Source organism: Maylandia zebra, linkage group LG12 (assembly GCF_041146795.1).
Source record: "Maylandia zebra isolate NMK-2024a linkage group LG12, Mzebra_GT3a, whole genome shotgun sequence".
Classification (NCBI taxonomy): domain Eukaryota; kingdom Metazoa; phylum Chordata; class Actinopteri; order Cichliformes; family Cichlidae; genus Maylandia; species Maylandia zebra.
The window spans coordinates 33,477,911-33,504,312 of record NC_135178.1 but is presented as its reverse complement, the minus strand read 5'-3'; the positions used below and the strand labels follow the sequence as shown (position 1 = coordinate 33,504,312).

The following is a 26,402-nucleotide window of genomic DNA, read 5'->3' as shown; positions in this document are numbered from 1 at the left end:
TCATCTTTCTTGTGTTATTTTTAACTGCAATCAGCAGCAGACGTCGCTTAACGTTTAAATGATTTCTGGATCTTCTGATGATTTATAATCAGGTTTTAAATTTGATTTTGAAACTTCAATGTTATTCTTTAACTGGTCTCTTTGATTATTGAAATCACAAAATGTCTCTGTGAAGTGAAATAAATCAAATTCAGTGATTCGGTTGTTGTTGTGTTTGACTGAAAATCTGCTTTTTAGACACATTCAGTCATTAGTTTAGTTTTATTTAACATGGAAACTCACTTTCATTGTTCTTTTTATATTTAACTGACACCTTAGAATAAAAGATTATTTACTTCTGTTGGTTTGTAAATATTCTTGTTGTGCTGAAGCTGTTTTCTTGAAATAATCATAATCAGATTTTATAAAATTCAGTTTATTTTAAGCAACTACATTCAAAATTTTAATTTTTAATTTTCAGACCTGCATTCACATTTAACCTCAACTCTCTTAAACTGCATATCAGAGAAGACTTGTGCAGTTTGTTTTGATGGAGTCACTGATTCTCACTTTGGTCTGATCCTCAATACCAGGCAGAAATCAAATGTAATCATGGATAAAGTTTACATTCTCACACCTGATCTGCATCTTTATAAACTCTAACTTTCCAGTTTCTCACATTTTTAAATGTAAATCATTAAATGTTAGAAATGCCTTCACTTAACAGGTAAAACAGAACATTAACACTGAACCGAGTTCATCTGTAAATATTTTAAATAGACAAATAAAACATATTTTTCTTGTATACACTCTGGATCTAAATAAATAATTTGTCAGGAGTTATTCAGAAATGTTGAGTTACTATAATTGTCAGAGAAAGATGATGAGTGATTAATTAAAACCAATAAAACTTAATTGATTATTTTTGCCAACTGAATCTTTTTTTAAACCCTGCTGCCAAAACTTGATATTAGTCAGACTGAGATTATAAGCTGAACATTTTCTTATGAGGGAAAGTTGCAGTTGCAAAGCTTTATTTTAAAACTTTTGGGTTTTTTTAACTTTCTTATTATTGGCAAACATATTGTCTATGGCTGATTAATATTTTACTCATCAGCACCAGCAGTGAAGTTTTTTTGTTTTATTGTTATAGTTGTTTTTCCTGAAAATCAGCTCTCAGACATTTAACCCAGCATTTAGTGTTATTTAATTCAAACACATTGATCACAGAAATTATAATATTGGTGCTTTATTCATATATTATATTTACTCATAAGATTAAACTTTAGTTTTTGATTAAAGAATCAGAAACCTTCAGTTTGAGAATTTACTTCTTTAAGAGACGTTAAGAGAATTCTGTTCTGTGAAAAACAAACAAAGCCAATTTAGTGTTATGAGCTTATTAAACTTGTGCTCATTATTAATCACTATGACTAGTTTCTGTCTTGTATGAGCAATCAAATGTGATCAAAACCCATTTTTGGTGTGTTGAGCCTTTAATGCAAAGTTCCTGTAAAGAAATCCAGTTTGGCTCAAAACAAAAAAAATATTATCACTCAATGTCATTAAAGTCTGAATAATCACACTTTCAGTTCAGGTCAGTCTGATCAGTTCAAATCCAGAATCCTGCTGCGATAAAGCAAATAGTCTATTTAGGATCAAATCTGGCCCAAACTCTACTGATTAGTTTTCACAGTTTGTCTTTGGGAAATAAATCCTTCGCATTTTCCGAGTAAACACAATTATATCTCTGATGCTTTACATTCATGTCTCTGCTCTCTGATGTTGCTGTTTTATTTATCAGAAGCTAACGTGCTCTTATGGAGGAAGAGGGAAGGGTTACGCTAAAGGAGCATTCCCATTCAGTGATGAGGATGTACATGTCCTGGACAGGGAGGAACGCTGGTTTGTGGGCGGAGTCAAGGAGGGCATTTACGTGAAAAGGGAAAGACTGTCTCTGAATCAAGGAGGGGGGCTTTTGCCATCTTGCTGTGCCGTGATTGCAGCCATTCCCCAACTCACTGTGAATGGTACTCATGGCCATCAGTGGTCTTTGATCATGACAATTTGCATATTAATGATCAAGGAACTGACATCCCAGCCCATTGTTCATTCAGTGGGCTGTGAGGTCAGTTATTGTGCAAAGGTACTGTTTATAAGGTTGGGGAAACTTACAGTCAGCTGAGACTGAAGAAGTCACTTAGATGAGTGACAAAACGTTTCTCCCACTGATAACGCTACATCCAGATGAACAGAATCAACCTTTTGGAATCTCAGGTGGTAGTCTGTTTAACTGCTAATCTGTTAGCAGAGAACTAATCGCCCTACTAATTATCTCACTCACATACTATACACATGTAGCTTCTTCCTTTAACTATAAACATCACAGCAGTTATTCTAACACTTTGCTGAAGTATAACAAGGCATAAAGCACTAAAATGAATGTGAATCAATACAAACTCACCAGAGCAGTTTGGTTAATGCTGAATGTCTGAACTCAGCTCTGCTTCAAAGTTAGTGACTTCTCACTCTAACAACACATTAGACTCATTAGTTTCAATCATGTACATTTTTATCAACTTATCTAGAATGACTCATTTCATCATACCGGCACACAGAGGACACCTGGTTTCTATCACAGCTGGGATTTCATTCTGCTGTGACGGGCCATCGTAGTCTAATCACAAAATAGCATAACTGAATTCTTATATCAGTAAATCATGTTTAGTTCCATCTATCTCTCCTTATTGAAATATCTGCATTAACGCTTAAGTAAACAAAAACTTTGCAGCTGTTAATGAGCCCTCTGACAGAGAAGAGAAGTTTGTATAGAGAAAGTTGCAGAGATGTCAGATGAGTGTCAAAATGTATAATATTTGATTGTTTTTTAACACATTTGGTCACTCAACAAAATTTAAAAACACATCTAAAAACAGAAAATACTAAAACATTCCCAAAAGGAAAAATCTCAGCAAAGTCTTCACAGAACAGAAATTTTGAAACTTTTTGCATCTTTGTTCACTGAGTCGTCTTTAGTCACAGACACAATCCTGCTGACACGTTGGCAGAAAATGTTTCCTGTTGTTGTTGCAACTGAAAAAATAAATCTTGTAAAACTGGTTTAGTGACAATCAGCTGATTGCTAGCGCTGTGTGAGCCTGCAGATTTTTATATTGACCTGATACAGAGTAAATACAGGGCCAGTACCAATACTTGTAACCTATATAGGCAACTTATGTTGGGGAGAGCAGTGTGTCATGACTTAACAGAGGGCATTTTCCAATGAAAGTATAACTTAGATTGAAAGTAAAATTACTTAAACATAAATTAATTCACATAAATGTGATCACACTTTAGTGGGTATCACACACTCCCTGACAAAAATAAAATGGTTCCCGACATTCACAAAATCATGACATTTAAAACTTTTTTTACAAACTCTCTCAAAACTTATAACTGATTTTATCAGTCCAAGAATTACTTTAAACAATAGGGGTGATGTGTATGCAGATGGGGTCAGTGATGCGTGATACTGGTATGGTGAGTATGGTATTGGGGTGCAGTACATTGGTGAATGTGACATACACGCAGGCGGCACAATTGCCAATGGTGGGCATGGAAATACAGTGCATGATGGTATGGTTGTGACAAGTAATTGTGGTGCTGTGCGTTTCCCCAACTAGATTAAGTGCTGCATGTGACTGCACTGAGGGTTCACCCAATGATTCATAAGTCAGAAACTGTTGTGGCTTTCTGTGACAGGTAGACCTTGTAATGTCTATATAAGTGTGTCCCAGTGGTTGAATCTGTAAGTTAGACTGCAAATGAGTTTAAAGCTCATCCTCACCAGGCCCTGTGGGTTCAGATAGATTGTCACTATCCACTTGCATTTCTTTTATCTCCTCTCTCAGAGAAAATGGCACAGGTGAACATTCTGTCCCAGTTTCATTTCCATATGCAAGGTTGAATAGCTTTAAATAGCATCATAATACCCATATGTATGGCATATTCTTTGGGTGTAGCTGGAACGAAGTCATAAGTTTGCTGTACTGCGCTGCTGCTCCAGAGGGAGAGATAGTACTTCCGGGTTAGTTTTGTTCACCTCCTCATGTATGTGTATATATGTGTTCTACTGGTGTGCAATACTGCACATTTTGGTATGGATGTGATACCAAGTAAATACAGGCCAGTATCGCAGATACCGATACAGAGACTTTTTAATAAATAAGGTGGATGCGTCATTGAATTGTTAAATCTCTGTAACCGAGGACAAGGTATGAGTAAACGGGGCAAAGAAACAAATTGATCATTTATTTATCACATTAGTTAGACATACAAATTCCCAGTTATTTCCAGACAGGACTTGCAATACATCCTGCTGATATCCCAGCTGCACATGAGACTTACCACACAAACTGTGCGAAAATAACAACACTGCAACCCGTCACACCCCGTTTAGCAACACTGCAATCGTGGCACACACTGCAAACAATTCAGGTCTCAGCACAGCTGGGAATCAGTGCTATGCATGGCCTGCGATCTGGGAGATAAAGGGAGGTGGCACAAACAATTAGACCAAAAACAAAAAGGGAGGTTAGTCCGCCCTTACACAACTTACTCTCAATCAATAACTGCCTTTACGGCTGGACGGACTAACCAAAACAAAATTACAAATCAATCAAAAGAATGAAAAAAGGACAGCAGAGACAGCACAGCTGAAAAACACAAACAACATTATCGATTAAAATATTACCCAATAAAATATCAATTTTATGAAACCATTCAAAATCATGAAGCTAAAACAAACACTCAATATACCTACAATATTGATCAGTTTCCCTGCGCGCAGGCGATCTAGGGCTTGATCAATTCTTCTATTAAAATTCGTGGTCACACTAAAAAAGTCCAATGACACATTAAAAATAGGCACATACAATAGCAAATGATCCAAACAAAAATGGCAAAAGTCTCTTACCGACAGTATACCCACTCGCACCCGAGTGAATTAATTACCTCTGGTTTTTTCCACAGAAGAGTGCTGACTTCACCCCACACACCCACTACCTTTTCACAGCACTAAAATGAATGTGCATCAATACGAACTCACCAGAGCAGTTTAAGCTGAATGTCTGAACTCAGCTCTGCTTCAAAGTTAGTGAATTCTCACTCTAACAACACATTAGACTCATTAGTTTCAATCATGTATATTTACAAACGTATCTAGCATGACTCATTTCATCTGTTGCAACTGAAAAAATAAATCTTGTAAAACTGGTTTAGTGGCAATCAGCTGATTGCTAGTGCTGTGTGAGACTGCAGATTTTTATATTGATTTAATACCAAGTAAATACAGGGTCAGTACCGATACTTTTAACCTATGTAGGCAGCTTATGTTGGGGAGAGCAGTGTGTCATGACTTAACAGATGGCCCATCATCAGTTTGCAAATTGTGACCACTAACTCACTCTGATTTTTGCTAACACAACAAAACACACCTTCCAGCTTTTCAAGTATTTTGAAACTGGGTTTTTGGAGACCTGGAATGTAAATGTTCCTGTCTCTAAAGGTCTTTGGGTCAACTTCTGTTGTTTGACATTTTTCATTGTGGAGGTTTGAGGTCCTATTTTAATTTCCAAAAAATGTACTAATTTAATACAAAAACGTGGGATAGAAACAAATCATCGATCCGATCGTATCAATCCCATACCAATACCAGAGTCGGTGTCGATATGATCAATATTTAGATAGATCTGCCCACCTCTACTGATTGCAGTGTTCCTCAATAAGTAATATACCAAACACTTCACATTCTTGGTCTCATTTTAATGCTATATTAAGATAAACTCACAATATTTTACTTGTTTTCCTTTTTCGTTTTTATATTGAGGGCAACTACTTATAGAGAAAAAGAACCCACGCAAACATGAAAAGTCCACACAGAAAGACAGGTGGTGGAGACAAACTCAGGGCCTTCTTGCTGTGACGCAACACTGCTAACCACCACTCAACCGTGCTGCCTGTTGACTATAATGAATGAAACTTAAACTAAATTTCTACACTGTTGAGCTGAGACACATTGATTGTGTCAGATTTGTGCTGAAAAACACACATTTGGAGAATTTGTTATGTTTTTTAAATCCATTGATTGTCCAACATTTAACTGTTTGCTATATCTTTACATAAAAGAAGGTTGTGGTCAGGAACATTTGTTAATCCTCACTAAATACAGACTCTCACTCATGTATACTATTAATATTAATATGATAAGAGGGACTTCACCATGAATGACAGCACAGGGGAAGAGAACAATATTTGTTTTTGTACTATTAAAGGTACTTTTACTATTGTTTTAATAGTAAAAGTTAATTGAATGGATACCTGCTTTTTAGGTGGTCAGATACACTCTCTATGGAAACTGAGGAGTCTGAGGCTATCATGTGGGTAATCTGTTGGTGTCTGGCTCACTAACTTTGTCATGTCTGTCTTTTTATTGTCTTTTAACATGAGAGTGGAGAGCAGGAGGCAGCAGCTCCAGAGAAAGCAGGAGGTGCAGCCTCAGAGAGGAGGAGGCTGCAGCTGCAATTGTCATGGCTGTGTGCAGGCAGGAAAAGGACCCAAACCCAGACTCCAAAACACAGAAGAAAAACTCAAAACACTCAGCTTTATTGCTGGCAACAACAAAACAGAGACCTGAACCTAAACCAGGACCGCTATGGACAGAAAACACAGTGAGTATGAGGGTACTACACCATTACAAATGGAATCATGGATAAAGTTTACATCCTCACACCTGATCTGCATCTTTATAAACTCTTATGTTGCTTAACAGTAAATGTAATATTCACACTGACAGAGCAGAGCTGGAAATAGTTTGTATGAACAAAGCTGCAGAAATATCAAATGAAGGTTCAACTTTTATTTTATTCGTATATTATTTTTACTCACAACATGGACACAAAGTTTGTATTTTCATTTATGGAAACATGTTTTTTAAACATTTTATTTCCACTTTCTCACATTTTTAATGTAAATCATTAAATGTTAGGAATGACGTACCAGGTAAAACAGAGCATTAAGACTGAGCCAAGTTCATCTGTAAATATTTTAAATAGACAAATAAAACATCTTTTTCTTGTATTTCCATAAACAGTGGGTCTAAATAAATAATTTGTCAGGAGTTATTAAGAAATGTTGAGTTACTATAATTATCAGAGAAAGATGAGTGATTAACTAAAAGTCAGTAAAACTTCATTTATTCTTTTTGCCAAGTGAATCTTTTTCTACCCTGCAGACATGCAAAAACCTGCGATATCAAGTCAGACTGAGATTTCATTATAAAGTCAACATTTTCTTATGAGGGAAAAGTTACAGTGGCAAAGCTTTATCGTAAACATTTGGTTGTTTTTTAAACTTTCTTCTTATTAGCAAACATATTGTCTATGGTTGATTAATATTTTACTCATCAGCACCTGCAGTGATTTTATTGTTTGTTTGTTTGTTTTTCCTGAAAATCATCTTTCAGACATTTAACCCAGCATGTAGTTTTATTTATTTCAAACTAGTGATGTCAAACAATTAAATGTTGTAATCAGATTAATCACAGGATTGCTGTGGATTAATTTTGATTAATCACGATTAAATATCATTCATTTTTTGGCATGGTCCTTGTGCCTGCCCAGCCAGCCCAGTATGGATGGTATGGATGTGATACATTTTGTGCTCATTATTAATCACCCTGACTAGTTTCTGTCTTGCACGAGCAATCAAATCTTATCAAAACCCTTTTTGGTGCGTTGACCCTTTAACACAAAGTTCCTGTAGAGAAATAAAAATAAATTTACTCGCGTGAGCAGGATGTCTCTCCGAGCACAGAGAGCTACCTGCGAGAGCGTGAAACTGTCACAGCGCGTGTAAAGCAGACACTGCTCTACAAAAAGGTCAAAACCACACAAAAGTGACATCAACACATAACCCATTGTTTTTAACAATTGTAGCTCTGGTGTCCAGCCTGCCACCACAAACACTCTGTTCACACTAGGGCAGGGTATCGATTTCTATTTCTATAACTGCTTCGATGCCGATTCACGAGGTCAACCGTCAGAAATATTATAATTATGATCATTTATCAGTACATTTATCCATATTTTTATATCTGTGTATTAAAACAAAGCTGACACTTGCGAGACTTTATCAAAGGTGTCAGCATCACAGCAAATGCCTTTGTGTCAAAGTAACTGAGGATAAAACACAGAAAAATATGAAGGAGATTTTCCTGGCCTGGCTTTCTACAGCACACAACACTCTTAAAATATTCTGCAGTTGAACAAAAACACAAGAACACCATAAATCAAAATATGAACATTACCTGATGTTGCTGAAGTGAAGCAGAGCAAAGTTACAGAGGTTTTATTAGAGACACAGCTAAGATTTTTGTAATTTGGCATAATTTTTAAGAGTTTATATTTCTTCAGTATTGAACAGCAGAAATGAAACTTTCTTGTCAGACGCCAATTTTGAAAAAACAAAAGCACTGAACACAACTGAAGACTGGTGTGTAATAAACAAGCGAATAATGCAGAAAACAGATTTTTCATGGGAAACTGGTCTCTGAGTTACTGAGAGAGAGAATTCAGTTCAATTCATTTTTTATATAGTGTCAAATCACAAAAACGGTCACCTCAAGGAAGTTTTTGGGAGTCCCTACAACTCTAACCAAGTATAACACCATAGTTATTGTCTTAATTCACATGGGGCGATCGTGGCTCAAGAGTTGGGAGTTCGGAAGGTTGCCGGTTCGAGCCTCGGCTTGGACAGTCTCGGTCGTTGTGTCCTTAGGCAAGACACTTCACCCGTTGCCTACTGGTGGTGGTCAGAGGGCCCGGTGGCGCCAGTGTCCGGCAGCCTCGCCTCTGTCAGTGCGCCCCAGGGTGGCTGTGGCTACAATGTAGCTTGCCATCACCAGTGTGTGAATGTGTGTGTGAATGGGTGGATGACTGGATATGTAAAGCGCTTTGGGGTCCTTAGGGACTAGTAAAGCGCTATATAAATACAGGCCATTTACCATTTACCATGTCATGGTCTGAATAAAGCCTGTGTTTTGTGTGGATAGTTATGCTACAATCATGGCCAATAATCGGTATACCATACACACATTGCTCCACGTTGCGTAAAATATTTTATTTGGTGAAAGTAACGAGGTTAGGATTGTAAAAAATAAAATAAACAACTGAATATTTCATTAATTCGGTTTATACAACCTGATTGGATCCCTCCATCCTGATAACTGCTGCTGTGGGTAATGGACCCAAACCATCCTCTGCATCTCCTACTGGACCTGCAGATAAACACTTCCTTCAACAACTGTTTCAGCTTCACTGACACAAAGATACAGAAAATCTACACCTCACACCACAATCCCTGTACTTAGTTTAGACATAAGATCCTTATTGTGTCATATTATGTATTGATTTATTGAACACTTCACTCTTTGTATTTTTTCTTTCATTGGCTTCATTTAATGCATTTATAAGAGTTCTATAATGTTGTTGTTGTTTTTTTGTCTTTTTAATTATTTTTCAAGAAAGTGGATGTGATTGACAACTTCGAGGCAGTAGGACCTTAAACATGACTTTGACCAGAATCTGATTTGTGACATGTGACAGTAAATTCTTCTGTGTTGTCACAGTTCAGTGTCATATTATGTCATATCAACAGTTTATATCAGTTTGTTTATTTTTGCATTATTAGCATTTCTGGTCTGTTCACTGTGATTTTCTCTTTATCTTTCATTATTATTTCGGTGACATCTCTCACACTGGTCAGCTCATCACATTTCAGTTCATGACAAACTTGAAAGTTGGAGTCTAAAGGTCTAAACTCTTACGCAGGTTTGAGGCCACAGCCCAGGTAGTAAAAGCAGATATCGTGTTTGGTGGTTATTAATTATCTAAAACACCATGACAACATGTGAGCTCTCTAAAAGAACTTTGCTTTCTTGAAGGACTGTAAGGTACAAGCTGTAAAGACGTTGCATTTGATGTGTGTAGAAACTTTCCTGAACTGTAACGTGTTCAGAGACATTCAGAGATCCTGTGTCCCTGAACTCGAACTACTTACAGGATGTAGTCAGTTTACAGTAATACAGTCATCTTTGATTGAATCTGGTCAAAGAAAATTAACTTCACTGGTATACAAGCATATTTTAATGATGTATTATTTGAAAAAATAAACTTTTGATTTTATGTATTTCAGCTGCATTTTACTCAGAATTATTGCTTCATGTTCATGAGGGTCAAGAATTTTTCTTTGTTTTGAGTGTGAGAGCAGAGGTCTGGCAGGCTGACAATCTAAACCCTGTGATGAATCCAAATTTATGTCTTCGGCTGCAACGAAAACTTTAGTTAAATGCAGATAAAAACTCTGAGAACAAGCTGATTTTACCTACTTGAACTTCTGAAACACCACAGCTTCACCTTCTTTGCGTCATTTTTATGTTCTTTTTAGGTTTCGTTTTTTTAAAAGGAGAAGTCAAGATTTTCTACATTTTTCACTTTGGTGTCGTTTTAAGGAGCATAAACTGAAAACTATCTGAATGACACACACAGCGCCCTCTGATGGACACAAGTGTTAGGAGCGTGTTTCAGTTTAACACGTGATCGTGATTCATGAAAATGAAAGTAAATTCCGACACTTTTGAACTGAGCTGAGACGCCATTACAGGGAGTCAGATCTCTGCTGAAAAACACACGTTTGGAGGATTTTAATCAGAAAGTTCAAGAGACACTAATTTGGTGAGTTAAAGATATTTGAAATTCAAATGGCTGAGAGAGCTCTTTTTGAAAATTTCCTGAGCTGCCATGTGTGTTCTGAGACTTTCAGAGATCCTGTGTCTCTGAGCTGCAACCACAGCTTCTGTTCAAGCTGCCTGCAGAAATTCTGGGAACAAACTAAAAACAAAAACTGTCCCATTTGTAAAAGAAAATCTTCAAAGGATTATCCAGATGTGAACTTTACACTGAAAGAACTTGCTGATTCATTTGCTGGGAGACAGAAATCTGGATCATCTGAGACAGGAGAAAAGAAATTAATGGCAGTGTGCAGTAAACACGATGAAGAGCCTAAACTGTTCTGTGTGGACGAGCAGAGAGCTGTGTGCACCGTGTGTGACTTTTCTCTCCACCACAGTCACAAAGTGGTTCCTGTAGAAGAAGCAGTCAGTGACCTGAAGGAGCAGCTGAAATCTGACTTAAAGTCTCTGCAGGACAAGAGGAACAAATACAAACAAGTGGAGGAAACATACAATGAAGTGATTCAACACTCCAAGAAGCAGCTGTTGTCCACAGAGAGGCAGATCAGAGCAGAGTTCAACAAGCTCCAGCAGTTCCTGAAAGAGGAAGAGGAGTCCAGACTGGCAGCTCTGAGGGAGGAAGAGGAGCAGAAGGGGAGGACTATCAGCAGAGAGATGAAGATGATTGAGGAGCAGATCTCCTCTCTGTCAGACAGCATCTCTGCTGTTGAAGAAGAGCTGCAGAAACACAGCGTGCCATTCCTCAGCAGTTATAAAGACACTCAGAGCAGAGCCAGAGCCCAGAGCTCAGTGTCAGATCCACAGCTGGTCTCAGGAGCACTGATAGATGTGGCCAAACACCTGGGCAACCTGTCCTTCAGAGTGTGGGAGAAGATGAAGGAGAAGGTCCACTTCAGTCCTGTCATTCTGGACCCAAACACTGCAAACTGCTGTCTCTATCTGTCTGATGATCTGACCAGTGTGAGACATGGAGACACAAAGCAGCAACTTCCTGATAATCCAGAGAGAAACACTAAGTATGCCAATGTTTTTGGCTCTGAAGGCTTCAGCTCAGGGAAACACAGCTGGGAGGTGGAGGTGGGAGACCATCCTGCCTGGAATGTGGGTTTAGTTAAAGAGTCAGTTGACAGGAAGGGAGAGTGTTCTTCTTCACCAGAATATGGTATCTGGTTTTTATTCCATAACAGTGGAAAATACAATAATGGTGTTGGTCAGACTCTGACAGTGAAGAAGAGTCTCCAGAGGATCAGAGTCCAGCTGGACTATGACAGGGGGGAGGTGTCCTTCTATCACCCTGAAGACATGACTCACATCTACACTTACAGACACACTTTCACTGAGAAACTCTTCCCATATTTCAGTGTTGGAAAGGCAGGAGACACCAAAACCTCTGATATCAAAATCTGTCAGACTGAGATTTGATTGTAAAGTGATTCTTTATTTTAACTGTTTTTTCAGTACAGCAACAGGGTTAATTTTGGGGAAATTATTAATCACACTGTCTAACTTCATTATCAGGTTTTATTTCATTTTGTTGTTCTAGTGGAACTATTAGCAATTCAATGACACCAAAGCAACTTTTTCATGTGAAAATCTTGTGACCCACTCGAGTTTCTGTAAGAAACTTTTACATTTTTTTTCTTGTTTCTTTTAAATTAATATTTTCAGAATATTTCTCATGTTGTTCGTGTAAATATTTTTGATAGTTTTAAAATCTGAATGATGATTTCTTTGCTTTTCAAAGTTGTTGACTGTGAACAGCAAACTGTGACACTTCTTAAAAGAAGGATTAATGATTAAACATCAGCAAGAGTCAACTTTACAACTACAAGATTTAAATGTCCTGATTATCAGCATCTTGTTTTCAGTTAAATAACATTTGAAAGAAACACGTCTTCTTTAAAGTTTTCCAAATTCAAAGAAATGACTTCTAAGTTGTGACGCTGTCTCATCAGTGTAACTACACTTGATTGATTTCATTAAAAATGTTCTTTCTTGTGTTGTTTTTAACCTTAATCAGAAGCTGACATCTCTCACAGTTTGAAAGATTTCTGGATCTTCTCATGTTTCATAATTAGGTTTTAATTTGATTTTCAAACTTCACTCTCAGTCTCAGTGTTTCAGTGAATCACCTACCTTTGATTTGTACTTCAATGTTATTCTTTAACTGCTCTCTTTGATTATTGAGATCACAAAATGTTTCTGTGAAGTGAAATAAATCAATTCAGTGATTCTGTTGTTGTTGTGTTTGACAGTAAATCAGCTTTTCAGACACAGTCATTAGTTCAGATTCATTTAACTTGGAAACTCACTTTGATTGTTGTGTTTACATTTAACTGACTCTTTAGAATAAAATATTATTTGCTTCTATTAGTTTGTAAATATTCTTGTTGTGCTGAAGCTGTTTTATTGAAACAATCAGCAGATTTTATAAAATCAAGAATTGATTTTAAGCAGCTACATTTTAAATCTTTTTTTCAGACCAACATTCACATTTAACCCCAGACAGAAATCAAATGTGATCATTGATAAACTTTACATTCTCACAGCTAATCTGTATGTTTACAAACTCAGAAAATAGTTTGAATGAACAAAGCTGCAGAGATTTCAGATGAAGGTGCAGCTTTATAATACTGATGTTTTATTTGTATATTATATTTACGCACAAGATGGAGACAAAGTTCAGATTTTGTTTTCTAGTAAAAATGTTTACACTGTAAACATTTACACTTATCCTATTTTTAAATGTAAATCATTAAATGTTAGAAATGACTTCACTTAACAGATAAACAGAACACTAAGACTGAGCCAAGTTCATCTGTAAATATTTTAAATAAACAAATAAAATGTCTAATCACACTTTCACCTCAGGTCAGTGTCAGTCTGATCAGCTCAAATCCAGAATCCTGCTGCGATAAAGCAAATTGTCTCTTTAGGATCAAATCAAACTGATGCTGCTGATGTGGTCGCTGTAGAACCAAAACAAGCAAAAACCACAAAAGAAACAACCCCCCCAAGGTCACAGTCCCAAAGCCCGACTGCGCATCCTGCAGCGGAGCAAAAAAAAAGAAAAAACGCCACAAAACAGTCTCAGGCGGCCCATCATTACAACAAAAGAGTTCAGGGGGCCTACCTCGAGTCCAATGGCGGCAACGTTGCAGCTCCGGCGGATGGCCACGGGTCCGGCAGCAGCAGCAAAACAGTTCCGGGGGCCTGCCACAGGTACGGTGGCGGCGCTGCTCCTCCGGCGGCCTGCCACGGGTCCGGTGGCAGCGCTGCTCCTCCGGCGGCCTGCCACGGGTCCGGTGGCAACGTCGCTGCTCCGGTAAGCAATAGCGAGGTGTGGCACACGGTCTATGACGCGCTGGTCGCTGACGTTGACGCACTGGACGTGGATGGCGTGGAGGGCGCGCTAGACGTGGGCGGCGTGGAGGGCGCGCTAGACGTGGAGGTCCCTCCGGCTCGCCGACCTCCTCAGCTGGTGGCTCGCCGACCTCCGGCTCCCGCTCGCTGAGCTCCGGCTCGGGCAGCGCGAGCTCCTCCGGCTCGCTGAGCTCCGGCTCCCGCTCGTTGAGCTCCTGCTCGGGCAGCGCGAGCTCCTCCCGCTCGCTGAGCTCCGGCTCGCTGAGCTGTTCCTGCTCCGGCTCGCAGGGCTCCCCAGCTGGCGGTGCGGGTTCCTCCCGCTCTCCGGGCTCCTGCTCCGGCTCGCAGGGCTCCGCAGCTGGCGGTGCGGGCTCCTCCCGCTCTCCGGGCTCCTGCTCCGGCTCGCAGGGCTCCGCAGCTGGCGGTGCGGGCTCCTCCCGCTCTCCGGGCTCCTGCTCCGGCTCGCAGGGCTCCGCAGCTGGCGGTGCGGGCTCCTCCCGCTCCCTGAGCACCTCCGGCTGCGCTACAGCTACTGATGGTTGATCCGGAGGTGAAGGTGGTGATGCGGCATCTGCCGGGTGGGAAGGCGAAAGTAGAGTAGTCCGTTAATGATGTGTGGATATGTCTAAAGTTCCGTATATTAACATTTACAGTTCTCACTACTTTTTAGCACTTTTTAGCACCACTAGCACTTTATATAGCCTCTGTAGAAATTATCCACACCCTCACTTACCTTAACTGCACTACTGTATAGCCCTGTGTAAACAATCATTCTGTACATACGATAATTTTTAACCCTACAACTGTTTACAACTTGCATAGTTCCCATTTCTGTATAGCTGTATATCTCAGATTCCTGTAAAGTTATTTATTTCATATTCTGTATAGTTTTTCATATTTATATCCTGTCCATATCCTGTACATAGCTTGTACTCACTACAGCCTGTACATACTTATAGTTATAGAATATTCACAACATACTTCATACCGTGTACATTATAACATAATAGACCCATTTCTGTAATATACTTACATATCTATATTATTGCTAATATATATTGTAATATATCTATATCACTGGGCACTTCTGGATGGATGCAAACTGCATTTCGTTGCCCTGTACCTGTGCATGTGCAATGACAATAAAGTTGAATTCTATTCTATTCTATTCTATTAAACGTGTTTTTTTTAAAGGGTAATTTTGAGTCTAGCAGTACTCCCAAATACTTAAATCCTCAACATTATTAATTAGTTTTTGTGCACCCAAACAAACTTTTACTGCAGCCAAGGTAGTTTTAGGTTTACTAAAAAAACATTGATACAGTCTTTTTAACATTAAGGCACAGCCATGAGTCATTCAGTCATTTTGTAAATCATGTAATGCCAATGAAAGCTGATGGGCTGCATCATCAGCAGTTTAGGATTCTGTAAAAATTACCGTATAAGTCTCCTAATGCTAATTCAAATTAACACAGTTTACTTACACCCCACTAAACAAGGTACCCAGTACTAGCATCAGCCTATTTAATCAAGTATTTATTGCTGCCATTTAGTGATCTCTCCAGAATTAAACAATTGTGGTTTTGAATATGTTTTTATTAATCATAAGCTAATGCACTGTTTCATACATTCATTTCTATGAAGAATATTAAAATATCATCATTGGCTTAACACTGTTATTGTCACAATCTGAAAGCAGGGACTCAAGCGCAGAACAGGTTGACGTCTCAGAGCGCCGTTTATTTACACACCAGTGCGATAATATATACAGTGACGGGGAAAAATCCAGGGTTCCAAGGGATTAGGGGAAGGTTCTCTCTCTCACGCTCGCTCACGTCCTCACATCCAACTCACACACATTCGTACAGCTGGGAGGTCACAGGTCCGGGAAGGTAAACTGGAACAAGAAAGGGAAAAATCACTCACAAGTCACGAAGGTAGGGCGTAAAGGTACAAGACCACGGGAGCTGGGAAGAGAGACTAACGTTAGTAGCACAATCATCCAGCGATGAGAAGATCTGTGTCCCAGCCTCAAATAGTAGTCGGGAAATCAGCTGATCGCCAACAGGTGTGAGCCAAGGGCGGGAGCCAGCAGTGAGCTCCTCCCAGGCAGAGACGTAGGGGGGGAGAGAAAGCAAAAACACAAGTGTAGCCTTGTGAGGCCGGCTGGGCAGGCACGGGGACCATGACAGTTATATGTGACTTTGTGCATTTATTGTACAGCCTAACAACAACAGCCTAATTCTGGTTTCTCACACAAACTCTGTCTGACTTCATCAGTCACAGAAAAGTCTTAAGAGCGCTGCTGCTTCTTTAAGTGAATGATCAAAATACTTGTTAAATGTATTTTGTGACTAGACACCTGCCAGATCTCACACCATTAGAGAAACCCTGTACGTGAAATTGGCTGCTTTAACACAGTAATTTCCCAACTTCTAGTAATTGATGTCTTGTCATGGATTCATATAATGCATTTATAAAAGCTCTACGGTGTTCTGTTTCATAAAAAAGTGGATGTGATTGAGGCAGTAGTACCTTAAACATGACTTTGACCAGAATCTGATTTGTGACATGTGACTGCAAATTCTTCTGTGTTGTCACAGTTTAATGTCATATCAACAAGTTTATATCAGTTTGTTTATGTTTCATTATCAGCATTTCTGGTTTCCCAGTGTCCACTGTGATTCTTCTCTTTATTTTTCATTATTATTTTGGTGACATCACCATCTCATCACATTTCAGTTCAAGACAAACTTGAAAGTTGGAGTCTAAAGGTCTAAAATCTTATGCAGGTTTGAGGCCACAGCCCAGGTAGCAAAAGCAGATATTGTGTTTGGTGGTTATTAATGTATAAATGTATCCACTGGTACACATTTAGTTTATAACAAACATATTTTAATGATGTATTATTTGAGAAAATAAACCTTTGATTTTATATATTTCAGCTGCATTTTATTCTAAATTATTGCTTCATGTTCATGAGGGTCAAGAATGTTTCTTTGTTTTGAGTGTGAGAGCAGAGGTCTGGCATGTTGACAATCTAAACCCTGTGATCAATCCAAAATTCTGTCTTTGGCTGCAATGAAAACTTTAGTTAAAACTGCAGATAAAAAATCTGAGAACAAGCTGACTTGTGATAGTTGAACTTCTGAAACAACTCAGATTTCTCCTCCTTTGTCTCATTTTTATTTTCTATTTAGCTTCTCTTCTCTTTTTTTAAAATGGAGATGTCAAGATTTTCTACATTTTTCACTTTGGTGTCGTTTTAAGGAGCAGAAACTGAAAACTATCTGAATGACACACACAGCGCCCTCTGACGGACACAAGTGTTATGTGCATGTTTCAGTTTAACACGTGATCGTGATTCATGAAAATGAAAGTAAATTCCGACACTTTTGAACTGAGCTGAGACGCCATTACAGGGAGTCAGATCTCTGCTGAAAAACACACGTTTGGAGGATTTTAATCAGAAAGTTCAAGAGACACTAATTTGGTGAGTTAAAAGTACTTGAAGATTAAATGGCTGAGAAACTCGGACTTGTTGAAAATTTCCTGAGCTGCCATGTGTGTTCAGAGACTTTCAGAGATCCTGTGTCTCTGAGCTGCAACCACAGCTTCTGTTCAAGCTGCCTGCAGAAACTCTGGGAACAAACTAAAAACAAAAACTGTCCCATTTGTAAAAGGAAATCTTCAAAGGATCATCCTATTGTCAACTTTGCGCTGAAAGAACTTGCTGATTCAGTTGCTGGGAGACAGAAATCTGGATCATCTGAGACAGAAAAGAGAGAGAAGAAATTAACAGTGGTGTGCAGTAAACATGAGGAAGAGCCTAAACTGTTCTGTGTGGACGAGCAGAGAGTTGTGTGTCCTGTGTGTGACTTTTCTCTCCACCAGAGTCACAAAGTGGTTCCTGTAGAAGAAGCAGTCAGTGACCTGAAGGAGCAGCTGAAATCTGACTTAAAGTCTCTGCAGGACAAGAGGAACAAATACAAACAAGTGGAGAAAACATACAATAAAGTGATTCAACACTCCAAGAAGCAGCTGTTGTCCACAGAGAGGCAGATCAGAGCAGAGTTTAACAAGCTCCAGCAGTTCCTGAAAGAGGAAGAGGAGTCCAGACTGGCAGCTCTGAGGGAGGAAGAGGAGCAGAAGGGGAGGACTATCAGCAGAGAGATGAAGATGATTGAGGAGCAGATCTCCTCTCTGTCAGACAGCATCTCTGCTGTTGAAGAAGAGCTGCAGAAACACAGCGTGCCATTCCTCAGCAGTTATAAAGACACTCAGAGCAGAGCCCAGAGCTCAGTGTCAGATCCACAGCTGGTCTCAGGAGCACTGATAGATGTGGCCAAACACCTGGGCAACCTGTCCTTCAGAGTGTGGGAGAAGATGAAGGAGAAGGTCCACTTCAGTCCTGTCATTCTGGACCCAAACACTGCAAGTGGCTGGCTCTATCTGTCTGATGATCTGACCAGTGTGAGACATGGAGACACAAAGCAGCAACTTCCTGATAATCCAGAGAGAAACACTAAGCATACCAATGTTTTTGGCTCTGAGGGCTTCAGCTCAGGGAAACACAGCTGGGAGGTGGAGGTGGGAGACCATCCTGTCTGGAATGTGGGTTTAGTTAAAGAGTCAGTTGACAGGAAGGGAGAGCGTTTTGCTTCACCAATAAATGGATTCTGGTGTTTAAATCATCGCAGTGGAAAATACACTAATTGTGTTGGTCAGACTGTGACAGTGAAGAAGAGTCTCCAGAGGATCAGCGTCCAGCTGGACTATGACAGGGGGGAGGTGTCCTTCTATGACCCTGAAGACATGACTCACATCTACACTCACAGAGACACTTTCACTGAGAAACTCTTCCCATATTTCAGTATTGGAGAGGCAGGAGACGCCAAAACCTCTGATATCAAAATCTGTCAGACTGAGATTTGATTGTAAAGTGATTCTTTGTTTTAACTGTTTTTTCAGTACAGCAACAGGGTTAATTTTGGGGAAATTATTAATCACACTGTCTAACTTCATTATCAGGTTTTATTTCATTTTGTTGATCTAGTGGAACTATTAGCAATTCAGTGAAACCAAAGCAACTTTTTCATGTGAAAATCTTGTGACCCACTCGAGTTTCTGTCAGAAACTTTTACATTTTTTTCTTGTTTCTTTTAAATTAATATTTTCAGAATATTTCTCATGTTGTTCATGTAAATATTTTTGATAGTTTTAAAATCTGAATGATGATTTCTTTGCTTTTCAAAGTTGTTGAGTGTGAACAGCAAACTGTGACACTTCTTAAAAGAAGGATTCATGATTAAACATCAGCAAGAGTCAACTTTACAACTACAAGATTTAAATGTCCTGATTATCAGCGTCTTGTTTTAAGTTAAATAACATTTGAAAGTAACACGTCTTCTTTAAAATTTTCCAAATTCAAAGAAATGACTTCTAAGTTGTGACGCTGTCTCATCAGTGTAACTACACTTGATTGATTTCATTAAAAATGTTCTTTCTTGTGTTGTTTTTAACCTTAATCAGAAGCTGACATCTCTCACAGTTTGAAAGATTTCTGGATCTTCTCATGTTTCATAATTAGGTTTTAATTTGATTTTCAAACTTCACTCTCAGCCTCAGTGTTTCAATGAATCACCTACCTTTGATTTGTACTTCAATGTTATTCTTTAACTGCTCTCTTTGATTATTGAGATCACAAAATGTTTCTGTGAAGTGAAATAAATCAATTCAGTGATTCTGTTGTTGTTGTGTTTGACAGTAAATCAGCTTTTCAGACACAGTCATTAGTTCAGATTCATTTAACTTGGAAACTCACTTTGATTGTTGTGTTTACATTTAACTGACTCCTTAGAATAAAATATTATTTGCTTCTATTAGTTTGTAAATATTCTTGTTGTGCTGAAGCTGTTTTATTGAAACAATCAGCAGATTTTATAAAATCAAGAATTTATTTTAAGCAGCTACATTTTAAATCTTTTTTTCAGACCAACACTCACATTTAACCCCAGACAGAAATCAAATGTGATCATTGATAAACTTTACATTCTCACAGCTAATCTGTATGTTTACAAACTCAGAAAATAGTTTGAATGAACAAAGCTGCAGAGATTTCAGATGAAGGTGCAGCTTTATAATAGTGATGTTTTATTTGTATATTATATTTACGCACAAGATGGAGACAAAGTTCATATTTTGTTTTCTAGTAAAAATGTTTACACTGTAAACATTTACACTTATCCTATTTTTTAAATGTAAATCATTAAATGTTAGAAATGACTTCACTTAACAGATAAACAGAACACTAAGACTGAGCCAAGTTCATCTGTAAATATTTTAAATAAACAAATAAAATGTCTAATCACACATTCACCTCAGGTCAGTGTCAGTCTGATCAGCTCAAATCCAGAATCCTGCTGCGATAAAGCAAATTGTCTTTTTATGATCCAATCAAATCTGCTGATGTGGTCGCTGTAGTGTCTGTAAGTTTGAGTCTTGTGTGTCATCTGCAACCACCACACATTCAGAGGGGGAGAGAGGGCAGTACAGGCCTCGACCAACACCCACAAAGCTCTCCTGCAGGGAAAGAATCTGGCCAAAACTCCACTGGTTAAAATGTCTCTGCTCTCTGGTGTCACTGTAGTGCAGAGGCTTCAGAACTAGAATCCTCTGGTTTAAAGATTTCTTCAACATTAAATAATCCAGTGACAGTTGTCTGTATTTCCACAGCTGCACACAAACAATAACTGTTAACAATGAATTCAGCAAACTTTATTTTTCAAATTGTAAACAAATACAGTTTAAAACAGCATTTCTGTTGCTGCCACAGAGTAACTCACATTAGGACCCCGTCCTCGTTTGGGCTGTTAAAAGTCAATTTACTCGCTTGAGCAGGATTTCTATCCGGGAGCAGGGAGCTGCCCGCCAGAGCATGAAACTGTCACAGTGCGTGCAAAGGAGACACTGCTCTACAAAAAGTGTGATTTTTATCCTGGTGGGAGCAGAACAGCTAAAGTAAGAGGGAAATTCATAACAATTTTTTAAATGCGACATGTCGTTTTGATCTTCTTTTGCTGCTGGTTCAGTGAATTTTGGTCTGAGAGTGACGAAACCTGCAGCTGCAGAATCTGTGAGGTGTCGGCTTTCAGCTCCTGACAGCATGTCCACATACGTGACATCGGATGAAAGATCCACACTTTGTGTTTAAATCCATTCACCTGCTGTTATTTCCTGTTTTAGCTGTTTGCTGTGTTGAAATAGTTTTGTGAGCTTTAAGCTGAGATTTACACTTTAAGATCACACACAGAAACACAGAGAGAGTCAGAAGCAGGTCCAACCGGCTGGGCAGCTGCCCTTTTGTAATGATCCCTGGCAAGTGATTGACCTACTGTGCACAGATCAGCCAATAGACACATACCAATTAACTTTAAATGGGCCAATAGATACAGGCCTTACACTTGAAAGACAAGAGAAACAGAGGAATAACAGTGCCACTTGTCGTGGCATGTAACAATTATACCTCAGACTGCATGTTTGAGGTATAATTTTAATCTCCAAAAAATGCATGAATTTAATACAAATATGTGGGGATAGAAACAAAGCATCAATCCTATCATGGTAGACTTGATCCCATAGCAATACCAGAGTTGGTATCGATACTATCAATACTTGGATCGATCTGCCCACCTCTACTGATTGCATTGTTCTTCAATACGTAAGATACACTTCACATTCTTGGTCTCATTTTTTTTTTTTTGCCATATTAAGATAAAGTAAAACATGAGTTGTCAAAATGTTTTACTTCTTTTCCTTTTTTGTTTTTGTTTTGAGGGCAACTACTCACGCAAATAATATGTGTATCTGAACGACAGCCTAGCAGCACCATCTGGTGAAGACAAATAACATATTGTAGATATCAAGTGGAGGTGGGAAAAAGGCCGGAGAGAACCCACACAAACATGACAAGTCCACACAGAAAGGCCCAGGTGATGGAGATGAACTTGGGGCCTTCTTGCTGTGAGGCAACACTGCTTTTGGACACCTGCTTTTTAGGTGGTCAGACACACTGAAACACTGAGGAGTCTGAGGCTATCATGTGAGTAATCTGTTGGTTTCTGGCTCACTATTTCTGTCGTGTATGTCTTCTTATTGTCTTTTAACAAGAGAGTGGAGAGCAGGAGGCAGAAGCTTCAGACAAGAGGAGGCTGCAGCTGAAATTGTGGGAATCATCACTATAACATCATAGTTTGTGAATGAGCTCTCCAAAACCACTTTCAATCCTGCCTTATGTAAAAGTTCTGGTTTGCTCAATGTATAAAGTGATGTTATTCATTTATTGTGGATGGATTATCTCAGTTGTTCTCCTGACTGAAGTTCGGTCCGTTTACAGCATCCTGCCATGTGATTGCATTTGTCCCAAACCATCGGGAACCCTCACATTAACTTTTATCAAGTCGAAAAAAGTTAACGTTCATCCTCCAGCTTCACTGTTTATGTTACACTTTAAATAATTTGAAATTAGTAAAATTTAGAAACTTGTATTTATCTAAAATTTGACAATGGTTGTATGACAAAAGTTTTTTGTCTAATATTTTCAATGCTCTTTTGTAGCATACTTCGATTGGCCCAATAGCAACAAGACTGGTAAAGGACCAACTTGTAATACAGTATTCAATATGAGCCAGTATCATAGAGTGCAGGAATGTAATCACTGCTTTTTCTGATGTGCGGATATGTCTAAAGTTCAGTATATTAACATTTACAGTTCTCACTACTTTTTAAACGTGTTTTTTTGAAGGGTAATTTTGAGTCTAGCAGTATTCCCAAATACTTAAATCCTCAACATCAAAGCTGATGGGCTGCATCATCAGCAGATTAAGCTTCTGTAAAAAATTACCGTATAAGTCTCCTAATGCTAATTCAAATTACACAGTTTACTTACACCCCACTACACAAGGTACCCAGTACTAGCATCGGCCTATTTAATCAAGTATTTATTGCTGCCATTTAGTGATCTCTCCATTAATTAAACAATTGTGGTTTTGAATATGTTTTTATGAATCATAAGCTAATGCACTGTTTCATACATTCATTTCTATGAAGAATATTAAAATATCATCATTGGCCTAACACTGTTATATGTGACTTTGTGCATTTATTGTGCAGCCTAACAACAACAGCCTAACTCTGGTTTCTCACACAAACTCTGTCTGACTTCATCAGTCACAGAAAAGTCTTAAGAGCGCTGCTGCTTCTTTAAGTGAATGATCAAAATACTTGTTAAATGTATTTTGTGACTAGACACCTGCCAGATCTCACACCATTAGAGAGACCTTGTATGTGAAATTGGCTGCTTTAACACAGTAATGTCACAACTTCTGGAATAAATAAAGTATGTGTTGTCTTGTCATGGATTCATTTAATGCATTTATAAAAGCTCTACGGTGTTCTGTTTCATAAAAAAGTGGATGTGATTGACAACTTCAAGGCAGTAGTACCTTAAACATGACTTTGACCAGAATCTGATTTGTGACATGTGACTGAATTCTTCTGTGTTGTCACAGTTTAATGTCATATCAACAAGTTTATATCAGTTTGTTTATTTTTTCATTATCAGCATTTCTGGTTTCTCAGTGTCCACTGTGATTCTTCTATTTATTTTTCATTATTATTTTGACATCACCATCTCATCACATTTCAGTTCATGACAAACTTGAAAGTTGGAGTCTAAAGGTCTAAAATCTTATGCAGGTTTGAGGTCACAGCCCAGGTAGTAAAAGCAGATATTATGTTTGGTGGTTATTAATGTATAAATGTATTCACTGGTACACATTTAGTTTATAACAAACATATTTTAATGATGTATTATTTGAGAAAATAAACTTTTGATTTTATTTATTTCAGCTGCATTTTATTCTAAATTATTGCTTCATGTTCATGAGGGTCAAGAATTTTTCTTTGTTTTGAGTATGAGAGCAGAGGTCTGACAGGTTGACAATCTAAACCCTGTGATCAATCTAAAATTCTGTCTTTGGCTGCAACGAAAACTTTAATTAAAACTGCAGATAAAAATTCTGAGAACAAGCTGACTTGTGCTACTTGAACTTCTGAAACACCACAGCTTCACCTTCTTTGTGTCATTTTTATGTTCTGTTTAGCTTCTCTTTTCTTTTTTTAAGTCAAGATTTTCTACATTTTTGCTTTTGTGTCATTTTAAGGAGCACAAACTGAAAACATATCTGAATGACTCTGACAGCGCCCTCTGACGGACACAAGTGTTATGTGCGTGTTTCAGTTTAACACGTGATCGTGATTCATGAAAATGAAAGTAAATTCAGACACTTTTGAACTGAGCTGAGACGCCATTACAGGGAGTCAGATCTGTGCTGAAAAACACACATTTGGAGGATTTTAATCAGAAAGTTCAAGAGACACTAATTTGGTGAGTTAATAATACTTGAAGATCAAATGGCTGAGAGAGCTCTTTTTGAAAATTTCCTGAGCTGCCATGTGTGTTCAGAGACTTTCAGAGATCCTGTGTCTCTGAGCTGCAACCACAGCTTCTGTTCAAGCTGCCTGCAGAAATTCTGGGAACAAACTAAAAACAAAAACTGTCCCATTTGTAAAAGAAAATCTTCAAAGGAATATCCTGGTGTGAATTTCACACTGAAAGAACTTGCTGATTCAGTTGCTGGGAGACAGAAATCTGGATCATCTGAGACAGAAAAGAGAGAGAAGAAATTAACAGTGGTGTGCAGTAAACATGAGGAAGTGCCTAAACTGTTCTGTGTGGACGAGCAGAGAGCTGTGTGTCCTGTGTGTGACTTTTCTCTCCACCAGAGTCACAGAGTGGTTCCTGTAGACGAAGCAGTCAGTGACCTGAAGGAGCAGCTGAAATCTGACTTAAAGTCTCTGCAGGACAAGAGGAACAAATACAAACAAGTGGAGGAAACATACAATGAAGTGATTCAACACTCCAAGAAGCAGCTGTTGTCCACAGAGAGGCAGATCAGAGCAGAGTTCAACAAGCTCCAGCAGTTCCTGAAAGAGGAAGAGGAGTCCAGACTGGCAGCTCTGAGGGAGGAAGAGGAGCAGAAGGGGAGGACTATCAGCAGAGAGATGAAGATGATTGAGGAGCAGATCTCCTCTCTGTCAGGCAGCATCTCTGCTGTTGAAGAAGAGCTGCAGAAACACAGCGTGCCATTCCTCAGCAGTTATAAAGACACTCAGAGCAGAGCCAGAGCCCAGAGCTCAGTGTCAGATCCACAGCTGGTCTCAGGAGCACTGATAGATGTGGCCAAACACCTGGGCAACCTGTCCTTCAGAGTGTGGGAGAAGATGAAGGAGAAGGTCCACTTCAGTCCTGTCATTCTGGACCCAAACACTGCACACTGGTGTCTCTATCTGTCTGATGATCTGACCAGTGTGAGACGTGGAGACACATGGCAGCAGCTTCCTGATAATCCAGACAGAAACACTAACTATACCCATGTTTTTGGCTCTGAGGGCTTCAGCTCAGGGAAACACAGCTGGGAGGTGGAGGTGGGAGACCATCCTGACTGGGCTGTGGGTTTAGTTAAAGAGTCAGTTGACAGGAAGGGAGAGTGTTTTGTTTCACCAATAAATGGATTCTGGTGTTTATTGCATCACAGTGGAAAATACACTAATGGTGTTGGTCAGACTGTGACAGTGAAGAAGAGTCTCCAGAGGATCAGAGTCCAGCTGGACTATGACAGGGGGGAGGTGTCCTTCTATCACCCTGAAGACATGACTCACATCTACACTTACAGAGACACTTTCACTGAGAAACTCTTCCCATATTTCAGTATTGGAAAGGAAGGAGACGCCAAAATCTATCAAAATATCAAAATCTGTCAGACTGAGATTTATCTGAAAACTGCAACGACGTCTCTGTGAACTTTTTTTTCTCTGCTCTCATCCTTTTAGTTAGTTAGATTGTGTGTGTGGGCGGGTGGGGTGGGGGGGCAGGCTTAAGTTTATGGAAATCATTAATCAAACAGTCTAACTTCATTATCAGGGTTCATTTTATTTTGTTGTTTTAATGAATATATTCTCAGAATATTTCTCATGTTGTTCATGTAAATGTTTTGATCATTTTAAAATCTGAATGATGATTTCTTTGCTTTTCAAAGTGGTTGAGTGTGAACAGCAAACTGTGACACTTCTTAAAAGAAGGATTCATGATTAAATTTATGTCAAGAGCCAACTTTACAAATAAAAGATCGTA

At 38.8% G+C, this 26,402-nt stretch overlaps 3 protein-coding genes across 3 annotated transcripts; all 3 read left to right on the top strand.

Moving 5' to 3' along the window:
- Positions 1-10,795: 10,795 nt before the first annotated feature.
- Positions 10,796-13,010, top strand: LOC143421377 (nuclear factor 7, brain-like). The gene has a single exon (XM_076890484.1). The coding sequence runs from the start codon at positions 10,796-10,798 to the stop codon at positions 12,206-12,208; it is 1,413 nt and encodes a 470-aa protein (XP_076746599.1). The 3' UTR covers positions 12,209-13,010.
- A 4,658-nt stretch (positions 13,011-17,668) lies between these two features.
- LOC106674826 (E3 ubiquitin-protein ligase TRIM35-like) lies at positions 17,669-19,509 on the top strand. Its single transcript, XM_076890483.1, has one exon. It carries the CDS (start codon positions 17,669-17,671, stop codon positions 19,082-19,084), a length of 1,416 nt encoding a protein of 471 aa, XP_076746598.1. The 3' UTR covers positions 19,085-19,509.
- Positions 19,510-24,618: 5,109 nt separating this feature from the next.
- Positions 24,619-26,109, top strand: LOC106677011 (nuclear factor 7, brain-like). Its single transcript, XM_076890482.1, has one exon. The coding sequence runs from the start codon at positions 24,623-24,625 to the stop codon at positions 26,069-26,071; it is 1,449 nt and encodes a 482-aa protein (XP_076746597.1). The 5' UTR covers positions 24,619-24,622; the 3' UTR covers positions 26,072-26,109.
- The last annotated feature ends 293 nt before the right edge of the window (positions 26,110-26,402 follow it).